At 60.6% G+C, this 11,874-nt stretch overlaps 2 protein-coding genes across 2 annotated transcripts; both read right to left on the minus strand.

Moving 5' to 3' along the window:
• Positions 1–288: 288 nt before the first annotated feature.
• LOC140389441 (histone H4-like) lies at positions 289–600 on the minus strand. The gene has a single exon (XM_072473579.1). It carries the CDS (start codon positions 598–600, stop codon positions 289–291), a length of 312 nt encoding a protein of 103 aa, XP_072329680.1.
• A 3,972-nt stretch (positions 601–4,572) lies between these two features.
• Positions 4,573–5,443, minus strand: LOC140389442 (uncharacterized). Its single transcript, XM_072473580.1, has one exon. It carries the CDS (start codon positions 5,423–5,425, stop codon positions 4,799–4,801), a length of 627 nt encoding a protein of 208 aa, XP_072329681.1. The 5' UTR covers positions 5,426–5,443; the 3' UTR covers positions 4,573–4,798.
• Between the last annotated feature and the right edge of the window lie 6,431 nt (positions 5,444–11,874).

An 11,874-nucleotide genomic window follows, 5' to 3' on the forward strand; every position in this document is an offset into this window, starting at 1 on the left:
TTAGGGACGGACAATAAATGGTCTGGGCAGCCACAGGGCATCTAGAACCAGGGCGGTCTCAAAATAAGGCTACTCGCAGATTAGGGTCGGGGGGGGGACTGGTTTATTTTTTATTGTGCGTGGTCTGAAAACAAGAAAATGCATTTTGAGGAAGTGACTGGGGGATTTCAATGTAGCTGTTTCAATGATTTGCTGTTAAATAATTAAGTTAGAACCCTTTCCAAGGATACTTGGGTGGTTCTTAAAAGAACCTTTGGTTTATACAATCAAACTTGCTCAAAGCTATCCTCAACCACCGAAACCATACAGGGTCCGTCCCTGGCGCTTCAGTGCGTACACCACATCCATGGCCGTCACTGTTTTGCGCTTGGCATGTTCGGTATAAGTCACCGAGTCCCTGATGACGTTTTCCAAGAAAACCTTCAGGACGCCGCGGACCTCCTCGTAAATGAGGCCGGATATGCGCTTAACGCCCCCGCGGCGCGCCAAGCGGCGGATGGCCGGCTTCGTGATGCCCTGGATATTGTCGCGCAGCACCTTGCGGTGCCGCTTGGCTCCGCCTTTACCCAGCCCCTTCCCGCCTTTGCCTCGACCCGACATGACCACCTCCGAGCGACCAACAAGCGCACTGGGAGCCGCCCGTCGCCTGCTTTTACACCATGTGGGCGGACCTGGGTGGAGCAGGCAGGGCCGCGCAGCCGCAGCCGCGTCGCTGGCCGTGTCACGTGGCTCGGCCTCCCAAGCCCGCCAATTTCAAACCAACCTGGCAATGTGAAGCCAAATTTGTCTCGGAATAAAGAGACTCGCCTTTCCTTCTGCTTCTATATATAAATATTTTTTTGTGTGGGGGAAGGAGACCCGAGAATTAATACCCGCAGTTAAAATTAAAATAACTCAGCTGTTTTAAATAAGCAGCAATTACATGAGAGGAAAACAAATTATCCGGGGGGGGGGGGGGGGGGGAGACAAAATTAATTTGCTGTGGGGTTCCTCTCACTCCATTTACGACCATTTCATTTCAACCAACCTACATGAACGCTGCGGCCAAACTCAAATTTTGGGTGATAATATTAGCCAGGTAGTATTGAGGAAGCAGGGGGGCTGCAGAAGGATTTGGACAAGCTAGGAGAGTGGGCAATGAAGTGGTAGATGGAATACAATGTGGAAAAGTGTGAGGTTCTGCACTTTGGAAGGAGAAATGGATGAAAGACTACTTTCTAAAAGGAAATGCTTAGGAATTCAGAAGCACAAAGTGACTTGGGAGTTCTTGGTCAAGATTCTCTTAAGGTTAACGTGCAGGTTCAGCCGGCAGTCAGGAAGGCAAATGCAATGTTCGCATTCATGGCAAGAGGGCCAGAATACAAGAGCAGGGATGTACTTCTGAGGCTGTACCAGGCTCTGGTCAGACCCCATTTGGAGTATTGTGAGCAGTTTTGGGCCCCGTATCTAAGGAAGAATGTGCTGGCCTTGGAAAGGATCCAGAGGAGGTTCACAAGAAAGACCCCTGGAATGAAGAGCTTGTTGTATGAGGAACGGTTGAGGACTCTGGGTCTGTACTCGTTGGAGTTTAGAAGGATGAGGGGGGATCTTATTGAAACTTACAGGATACTGCGAGGCCTGGATAGAGAGGACGTGGAGAGGATGTTTCCACTTGTAGGAAAAACTAGAAGCAGAGGACAAAATCTCAGACTAAAGGGACGATCCTTTAAAACAGAGATGAGGAGGAATTTCTTCAGCCAGAGGGTGGTGAATCTGTGGAACTCTTTGTTGCAGAAGGCTGTGGAGGCCAGATCACTGAGTGTCTTTAAGACAGAGATAGAGAGGTTCTTAATCAATAAGGGGATCAGGGGCTATGGGGAGAAGGCAGGAGAATGGGGATGAGAAAATATCAGCCATGATTGAATGGCGGAGCAGACTCGATGGGCCGAGTGGCCTAATTCTGCTCCTCTGCATTGTGGATATCCCAAGTTCCCCGTGTCCAATGTAGAGACAGTCGCTCTCGCCATGTATGGAAATGAGACACCCAAATTGTGCACAGCAAGTTCCCACAAGCAGCAATATAATAAACGGCCAAGATAATCTGTCTTTGATTATGTCGCCTTTTGGGGGGTAAATATTGGCCAGGACAACTGGGAAAACGCCCCTAAACTCTTTTGGAAATTGGAAGGTGCCATAGATTCTTTAAGTTCAACCGAGAGATGAGACTCGAACTTGGTGCAATGTCCCCATTGCAAAGATGTATTAAACGGTAATCATAACTACCTTTGACTGGGGTTGAAATTCGTCAGAGTTATCGAGTATCGTATCAGCGCTAGCCGTCAAGCACCTATCTATTCTATTCCCATTTTCCAGCACTTGATCCTCTGACTGTCGGGACTTGATATATAAATTGCTTTCATTTTGATTGTATTGCTTAAAAAAATAGATTTAATAGCATGTGGGCATCGCAACCCAGATCTGCTCTGGTTCGTTCAGGTCCTGGTCGATCATCATCCCCAGGATGTTGGTGGTGGGGGATTCAGCGATGGTGATGATATTGAATGTCAAGGGGCGGTGGTTAGATCCTCTCTTGTTGGGGACGGTCATTGCCAGGATCATTTTCTATGAGAATGATTCCAGGGATGAGGAAGGTCGGAGATGGTGAGAATGTTTTCTTTGGAGAACTGAAGGTTGAGAAGGAATTCGATCGAGGTGTTCAAAACCAATGAGGGGTCTAGAGAGAGCCGACAAGGAGAAAAAGCTCCCATTGGCGGAGGGCTTGAGGCCACGGATTTAACGTAATTGCCAAGATGGCTGAAAGAGACACGAGGGTCTGTATGCACAGGTCAGCGAACCAGTTTGACCGCCACCTTGGGGGTCATTCTATGACAAAGGCTCGAGGCAAATTCAATGTTCCCGTATTTGGTCACATTTCCCTGCTCATTCCCCAATGCTGGGCTATCGCTGCTTCGAAGAAAAACAGTGAGGCCGTTGAATCTTCTCCATAATTTGGGGCTGGTTTAGCACAGTGGGCTAAACAGCTGGCTTTATAATGCAGAACAGGGACAGCAGCGCGGGTTCAATTCCCGTACCGGCCTCCCCGAACAGGGGCCGGAATGGGGCGACTAGAGGCTTTTCATAGTAATTTCATTCGTGACTCGTGACAATAAGCGAGTATTATTATTATAATCTTCGCCTGCGGTGATCGCTCGATCCTGAAAATGGGGCCAAGTGGGGAGATGACGTATCTGCCGTCCTGCATCCTCCCTTCACCCACCTAAGGCTCCAAACAATCGGTCCGGATGAAGCAATGATTTATGGGGATTCTTATCAATCTCGACCACTGTATTTGGTGCTCCTAATGGCGCCTGACCTGCTGAGATTTTCCAGCATTTTCTCTTTGGTTGCAGTGTACAGTACTGGGACTCACCCCCCCCCCCCCCCCCCCCCCCCATCCAATGTCTAGGACCAGGTAAGATTTAGGGGTCTCGGGGAGAGGGTGGACAGAGGATTGGGTGGTCAGGATAGAGGTTGAGGGTTCTACGGCTACTAGACCTTAAAAATGGAGCATCTAATGGAGGGCACAGCAACCCCCCCCACAACTCTTCCCAAGAAGTCCAGCCGTACTATTTCACGCTCACCCTCCCTCTTCCCCGTCTGGAATCTTGTGGGCAGGGGGAGCGTAAATTCAGGTCAATGTTTCAATGAAACACAACATAAGCTCGGGGAACGGCACCTCATCTTTCAACTGGGCACTTCACAGCCTTCTGGACTTCACATCATAGAATTTACAGTGCAGGAGGCCATTTGGCCCATCGAGTCTGCACCGGCTCTTGGAAAGAGCACCGTACCCAAGGTCAACACCTCCACCCCATCCCCATAACCCAGCAACCCCATCCAACACTAAGGGCAATTTTGGACACTAAGGGCAATTTATCGCGGCCAATCCACCTAACCTGCACATCTTTGGACGGTGGGAGGAAACCGGAGCAGCCGGAGGAAACCCACGCAGCAACGGGGAGAACGTGCAGACTCCGCAGTGTCCCAAGCCGGGAATCGAACCCGGGACCCTGGAGCGGTGAAGCAATTGTGCCCTTTGATGGAAGTTCTTCGCGGAGACATGGACAGGGGTACGGAAAACTCAGCCCCCTATTAAAATGTGGAGATGCCGGTGTTGGACTGGGGTGGGCTCAGTGAGAAGTCTGACACCAGGCTAAAGTCCACAACAGGTTTGTTTTGAATCACTAGCTTTCGGGGCGCAGCTCCTTCCTCAGGTGAATGAGGAAGTGAGGAAGGATTCACCTGAGGAAAGCCAGTGATTGGAAACAAACCTGTTGGGACTTTAACCTGGTGTCAAGACTTCTTACCCTGGGGAAAGGCAGACAGATCATCGACTTGAACCGACATGGCTCTCGCATGCCCGGCTTCATAAACTCGGCGCACATTAACGCTGCTGCTGGTCTTTTGCCGAGCAGTTTTTCTATTGAGACTGAGGAATACATATTCAGGGGGGGGGGGGGGGGGGGGAGCTCCGGCTTCGGTCTTTCAGAGCCAGCGATTTAGCCCAGTGCTAAACCAGCCCCTAACCCGTTTACAATTTGAGAAATGAACTCAATGGAAAAATTGTTGTAAAATATTCTGGAAATAAACTTCATTGATGTTTGTGCAAAATTATCTGCTGGATTAAAGCCTGCATTTTGCAATCCTGTCTGCGGGGAAAGTCTGCCTGGTTCTGGCTGAGCTCCTCCAGGTGTGAGTGGCTCTGAAAAGAGCCTTTGTGTTGTGTATTTGTTACAGGTCGTCTCCGCTCCCGGTGCCTCTACCTCCTCTTCCCCGCCGCCCGCTTGCGCCCCACCGGCCGCTTGGGGGTTTTCCTCCGCTTGGCCGCCGTCCCCTTTCGGGGGCTCTTGGCCGCCGCCGCCTTCTTGGCCCGCTTGGCCGCCGCTCTCTTGGGGGCCGCTTTCCTCTCGGCTCCTCCCTTGGCGCCGTCCTCGCCCTCTCCCTCCGGCCGCCCCTCCTCCGGCTGCTCCGGGTGGACGGAGGACGAGGAAGTGCCGGCGCCGCTCTCGCCCGGGACGGGGGACACCTTGTTGGCCGAGGTGCTGAGCGGCGGCTGAGTGGGCCGGTTGGCGGCGCCGCCACCGCCGCCCTTCTCCAGCTCGTAGCCCGAGGCCGAGATGGTCTTCTTCAGGGCGGCGGCGCCCAGCTTGGCCGCCTGACGCTCCTTGGTAGCGGCCACGGCCTCCAGGATCTGCTCGGCCACAGCCGTCGCGCCACTGCCGCCTTTCTGGGGCCGGCAGGCGGCCTTCTTCCTGGCGGCGGCATCAAGAGGAGCGACGGCCGCGGGGACATCCGCTTTGGCGGGGACGATCTCGGCCATCAGGCGGATCCCTCTCGGTCGCTGCCCGTCGCCCTCACACATGTGGCTGAAACGCGGCGGCGACATTCTATATAAGGAGGGAAAGCGGACGGGATCGAGGCGACCGGCAGCTTGGCCCCGCCCATCGCCTGCCATTGGTCAGGGACTCGGCACGCGGCCACCTGGCTGTGTCACTGAGCCCCGCCCCGCAGGCTCCCCACCCCCTCGCGATGCGTCACCGCCCCGAAGGCCGCCGACTCGCCCCGTTCGCTCGCGGCCAGGCCCCGCCCCGCTCGTTTGTTGGGCCCGCTCGCGTCACCAGGACGCCGCCGTCGAAAGGCCCCGCCCTCCGAAACAAGCCACGCCTCCCCTTCGACGAGACTGCCACTGCCTCCAGAGCGGGTGGCCGTCCCATGGCCCGCCCCGGTCTCCCAGACCCCGCCCCCCGTCTCCCAGACCCCGCCCCCCTGTTTCCCGCCAAGCAGCCCTGCTGCAAATCAGAACCTTGGACCAAAGCGGGGGAGAGAAAATCAGAAACTCATTTATGTTGTGCCAAGAGACAAATGGTAAGAGGCGACCCAGGCAATTCGTAATCCGCAAGCTCCCGAAATAAAATCAGCTCATTAATGTATAATAATAATAAACAATAATAATAATGGACCAAATGCATCGCTCGGCCACTGAGCATTTCAGAGGCTGTGTGGGGTCTGGAGTCACAGCCAAGACCAGCCCGGCTGAGGGCGGCAGACTTCCTTCCCTGAAGGGGCATCACATCCCCGGAGGCCTGCCCTGTCCCCGGGGCATTTACCACTCCGGTCACAATGCCCCTTCCTAACCTTCCGGCTTAAGCCCGCGTGTGGCCAAAATGAAATGCAGGCGAGAAGAGGCAGGGGGGGGGGGGGGGCGGGGGGGAACCCCGGCCAGGATGGGCTGAAGAGTTTCATCTGCCTGGGGCTAAAAAAAACACAAATTACTGGGGACAGTGTTCAAATGTGGAATGGATGCGATGGGCTGAACGGCCTCAGTATCTCCCGCTGTTACGAAACGAAGGGCAGTGCTCAATGGGAAAAGAGCCAACACGGGGAAGATGGGCCGAAGGGTCTCATTTCCCCCCCCCCCCTCCGGGACTGAGGACGGTCCGGCGCCAGAAGCGGGGCTAGCACGGTCCCAATGGGCTGAAGGGCCCCATTTCCCCGGGACTGAGGACGGTCCGGCGCCGCAAGCGGGGCGAGCAGGGTCCCAATGGGCTGAAGGGCCCCATTTCCCCGGGACTGAGGACGGTCCGGCGCCAGAAGCGGGGCTAGCAGGGTCCCAATGGGCTGAAGGGCCCCATTTCCCCGGGACTGAGGACGGTCCGGCGCCGCAAGCGGGGCGAGCAGGGTCCCAATGGGCTGAAGGGCCCCATTTCCCCGGGACTGAGGACGGTCCGGCGCCAGAAGCGGGGCTAGCACGGTCCCAATGGGCTGAAGGGTCCCAGTCCCCCGGATCGGAGAATGATTCTGCGCCGGGAGGGGCTAGCACGGGCCGGACGGGCGGAAGGGTCTCGTTCTCCCGCTCATTCAGAGGGTTGGGGGGGGGGCGGGTTGCAGCTTCGGTGCGGAGGTTGGTGGCTCTGAAAAGAGCCTTTGTTGTGGGTTGGGTTTAATGATCCGTCTCTATGGTCTGCGGCCCGGTTTGCGGCGGCCTTTGGCGTTCTTCCCGGGGGCGGCGGCGGCCCCTTTGGCCCCGGTGCCCTTCCTCTTGCGGCTGTCGCAGCCCCGCCTGCGGGCCGGGGGCGGGGCGGGCGGCGGCGGCGGCGCGGGCGGCGGCCTCTTCCGGGCCTTGCCGCGGGCCCGGCGCTGCTTCTGCGGCTTCTTGCGGCCCAGCTTCAGGCAGCCGCCGCCGCCGCCTCTGCCGCCGCCCCGCACCAGCGAGCCGTTGCGGACCAGGCCGGTGACGGCGGCCCGGAACTGCGCCGCGTTCTTCTGCACGTCGTAGCCGCTGGCGAGCAGCGCCTCCCGCAGCGAGGTGAGCGACACGCCGCCGCGCTGCTTGCGGGCCGACAGCGCCTGCAGGATCAGCTTGCTGATGCCCGGCACCCGGCGGCGCCGCCGCCGCCTCCGGGGGTCGGGCTCGGGCAGCCGCAGCGGCGCCAGCAGCGCCCTCCGCTTTTTCCTCCGCCGCTTCTTCTTCTTCTTGCCGCCGGCGCCGCACCCGGCCCCAGCCCCCCTCTTCTTCTTCTTCCGCTGCTGCTGCGGGCCGCCGGGTGCCACCATCGGGCCCGCAGCCACCGCCACACGGAAAAGAGGGAGGCCCCGCTCGGCTCCCCTGCTCCCCGCCCTCGGCGCGGCTCTGGGCGCGGCGGCCGCCGGCACCGCTGGTTAAATGCACAAGGCGGACGCCATAGGGGCAACACGCCGGGGGGGAGGGGGGAGGAGAGAGAGGGACAACCAATCAGCAGCCCCGCCCTCCGCCAATGTTCCGAAGATGCCCCCCACGTGCCCCTCTCGCCACGCCCCTGGCCACGTGCCCCTCTCGCCACGCCCCTGGCCACGTGCCCCTCTCGCCACGCCTCCTCCCGCCACTACTCCGACACGTGCTCCTCTCGCACTGACTATTTGCACCTCGCCCCACCCCATTTGGGGATGAGGGGGGAGCTGATGGGGGGGATGATGGTGGGTGTGGGGGTAATGGGGAGGGGGGGAGGGGGAGATGGGGACGATGGTGGGTGGGGGGTAATGGGGAGGGGGTGAGGGGGGAGCTGATGGGGGTGTGTGGGGGGGAGATGGGGATGATGGTGGATGTGGGGGAGATGGGGATGATGGTGGGTGTGGGGGTAATGGGGAGGGGGCGAGGGGGGAGCTGATGGTGGATGTAGGGGGGAGATGGAGATGATGGTGGGTGTGGGGGGAGATGGGGACGATGGTGGGTGGGGGGTAATGGGGAGGGGGCGAGGGGGGAGCTGATGGTGGGTGTGGGGGGAGATGAGGACGATGGTGGGTGGGGGGTAATGGGGAGGGGGCGAGGGGGGAGCTGATGGTGAGTGTAGGGGGGAGATGGAGATGATGGTGGGTGTGGGGGTAATGGGGAGGGGGTGAGGGGGCAGCTGATGGGGGGGTGTGGGGGGAGATGGAGATGATGGTGGGTGTGGGGGTAATGGGGAGGGGGGAGCTGATGGGGGGTGTTGGGGGGAGATGGGGACGATGGTGGGTATGGGGGTAATGGGGAGGGGCGAGGGGGGAGCTGATGGTGGGTGTGGGGGGAGATGGAGATGATGGTGGGTGGGGGGTAATGGGGAGGGGGCGAGGGGGGAGCTGATGGTGGGTGTGGGGGGAGATGGGGACGATGGTGGGTGTGGGGGGGAGATGGGGATGATGGTGGGTGTGGGGGGAGATGGGGACGATGGTGGGTGGGGGGTAATGGGGAGGGGGCGAGGGGGGAGCTGATGGTGGGTGTGGGGGGAGATGGGGACGATGGTGGGTGGGGGGTAATGGGGAGGGGGCGAGGGGGGAGCTGATGGTGGGTGTAGGGGGGAGATGGAGATGATGGTGGGTGTGGGGGTAATGGGGAGGGGGTGAGGGGGCAGCTGATGGGGGGGTGTGGGGGGAGATGGGGATGATGGTGGGTGTGGGGGGGAGATGGGGACGATGGTGGGTGGGGGGTAATGGGGAGGGGGTGAGGGGGGAGCTGATGGGGGGTGGGGGGGAGATGGGGATGATGGTGGATGTGGGGGAGATGGGGATGATGGTGGGTGTGGGGGTAATGGGGAGGGGGCGAGGGGGGAGCTGATGGTGGATGTAGGGGGGAGATGGAGATGATGGTGGGTGTGGGGGTAATGGGGAGGGGGTGAGGGGGCAGCTGATGGGGGGGGTGTGGGGGGAGATGGGGATGATGGTGGGTGTGGGGGGAGATGGGGACGATGGTGGGTGTGGGGTAATGGGGAGGGGGCGAGGGGGGAGCTGATGGTGGGTGTGGGGGAGATGGGGACGATGGTGGGTGGGGGGTAATGGGGAGGGGGGAGCTGATGGTGGGTGTAGGGGGGAGATGGAGATGATGGTGGGTGTGGGGGTAACGTCGAGGGGGTGAGGGGGGAGATGATGGGGGGGTGTGGGGGTGAGATGGGGACGATGGTGGGTGGGGGGTAATGGGGAGGGGGCGAGGGGGGAGCTGATGGTGGGTGTAGGGGGGAGATGGGGACGATGGTGGGTGTGGGGGTAATGGGGAGGGGCGAGGGGGGAGCTGATGGTGGGTGTAGGGGGGAGATGGAGATGATGGTGGATGTGGGGGGAAATGGGGACGATGGTGGATGGGGGTAATGGGGAGGGGGCGAGGGGGGAGCTGATGGTGGGTGTGGGGGGAAATGGGGACGATGGTGGATGGGGGTAATGGGGAGGGGGCGAGGGGGGAGCTGATGGTGGGTGTGGGGGGAGATGGGGACGATGGTGGATGGGGGTAATGGGGAGGGGGCGAGGGGGGAGCTGATGGTGGGTGTGGGGGGAGATGGGGACGATAGTGGGTGGGGGGTAATGGGGAGGGGGTGAGGGGGGAGCTGATGGTGGGTGTAGGGGGGAGATGGAGATGATGGTGGGTGTGGGGGTAATGGGGAGGGGGTGAGGGGGCAGCTGATGGGGGGGTGTGGGGGGAGATGGGGATGATGGTGGGTGTGGGGGGGAGATGGGGACGATGGTGGGAGGGGGGTAATGGGGAGGGGGTGAGGGGGGAGCTGATGGGGGTGTGTGGGGGGGAGATGGGGATGATGGTGGATGTGGGGGAGATGGGGATGATGGTGGGTGTGGGGGTAATGGGGAGGGGGCGAGGGGGGAGCTGATGGTGGATGTAGGGGGGAGATGGAGATGATGGTGGGTGTGGGGGGAGATGGGGACGATGGTGGGTGGGGGGTAATGGGGAGGGGGCGAGGGGGGAGCTGATGGTGGGTGTGGGGGGAGATGAGGACGATGGTGGGTGGGGGGTAATGGGGAGGGGGCGAGGGGGGAGCTGATGGTGAGTGTAGGGGGAGATGGAGATGATGGTGGGTGTGGGGGTAATGGGGAGGGGGTGAGGGGGCAGCTGATGGGGGGGTGTGGGGGGAGATGGAGATGATGGTGGGTGTGGGGGTAATGGGGAGGGGGGAGCTGATGGGGGGTGTTGGGGGGAGATGGGGACGATGGTGGGTATGGGGGTAATGGGGAGGGGCGAGGGGGGAGCTGATGGTGGGTGTGGGGGGAGATGGAGATGATGGTGGGTGGGGGGTAATGGGGAGGGGGCGAGGGGGGAGCTGATGGTGGGTGTGGGGGGAGATGGGGACGATGGTGGGTGTGGGGGGGAGATGGGGATGATGGTGGGTGTGGGGGGAGATGGGGACGATGGTGGGTGGGGGGTAATGGGGAGGGGGCGAGGGGGGAGCTGATGGTGGGTGTGGGGGGAGATGGGGATGATGGTGGGTGGGGGGTAATGGGGAGGGGGCGAGGGGGGAGCTGATGGTGGGTGTAGGGGGGAGATGGATATGATGGTGGGTGTGGGGGTAATGGGGAGGGGGTGAGGGGGCAGCTGATGGGGGGGTGTGGGGGGAGATGGGGATGATGGTGGGTGTGGGGGGGAGATGGGGACGATGGTGGGTGGGGGGTAATGGGGAGGGGGTGAGGGGGGAGCTGATGAGGGGTGGGGGGGAGATGGGGATGATGGTGGATGTGGGGGAGATGGGGATGATGGTGGGTGTGGGGGTAATGGGGAGGGGGCGAGGGGGGAGCTGATGGGGGGTGTGGGGAAGAGATGGGGATCATGGTGGCTGTGGGGGTAATGGGGAGGGGGCGAGGGGGGAGCTGATGGTGGGTGTGGGGGGAGATGGGGACGATGGTGGGTGGGGGGTAATGGGGAGGGGGCGAGGGGGGAGCTGATGGTGGGTGTAGGGGGGAGATGGAGATGATGGTGGGTGTGGGGGTAATGGGGAGGGGGTGAGGGGGCAGCTGATGGGGGGGTGTGGGGGGAGATGGGGATGATGGTGGGTGTGGGGGGGAGATGGGGACGATGGTGGGTGGGGGGTAATGGGGAGGGGGTGAGGGGGGAGCTGATGAGGGGTGGGGGGGAGATGGGGATGATGGTGGATGTGGGGGAGATGGGGATGATGGTGGGTGTGGGGGTAATGGGGAGGGGGCGAGGGGGGAGCTGATGGGGGGTGTGGGGAAGAGATGGGGATCATGGTGGCTGTGGGGGTAATGGGGAGGGGGTGAGGGGGGAGCTGATGGTGGGTGTAGGGGGGAGATGGAGATGATGGTGGGTGTGGGGGTAATGGGGAGGGGGTGAGGGGGCAGCTGATGGGGGGGTGTGGGGGGAGATGGGGATGATGGTGGGTGTGGGGGGGAGATGGGGACGATGGTGGGTGGGGGGTAATGGGGAGGGGGTGAGGGGGGAGCTGATGAGGGGTGGGGGGGAGATGGGGATGATGGTGGATGTGGGGGAGATGGGGATGATGGTGGGTGTGGGGGTAATGGGGAGGGGATGAGGGGGGAGCTGATGGGGGTGTGGGGAAGAGATGGGGATCATGGTGGCTGTGGGGGTAA

This window comes from Scyliorhinus torazame, chromosome 14, assembly GCF_047496885.1.
Source record: "Scyliorhinus torazame isolate Kashiwa2021f chromosome 14, sScyTor2.1, whole genome shotgun sequence".
Lineage (NCBI taxonomy): Eukaryota > Metazoa > Chordata > Chondrichthyes > Carcharhiniformes > Scyliorhinidae > Scyliorhinus > Scyliorhinus torazame.

What these genes read in the sequence shown, in the direction of transcription:
- LOC140389442 (XM_072473580.1), bottom strand. Translation starts at nt 5,425, where the DNA reads ATGTCGCCGCCGCGTTTCAGCCACATGTGTGAGGGCGACGGGCAGCGA.
- LOC140389441 (XM_072473579.1), bottom strand. Translation starts at nt 600, where the DNA reads ATGTCGGGTCGAGGCAAAGGCGGGAAGGGGCTGGGTAAAGGCGGAGCC.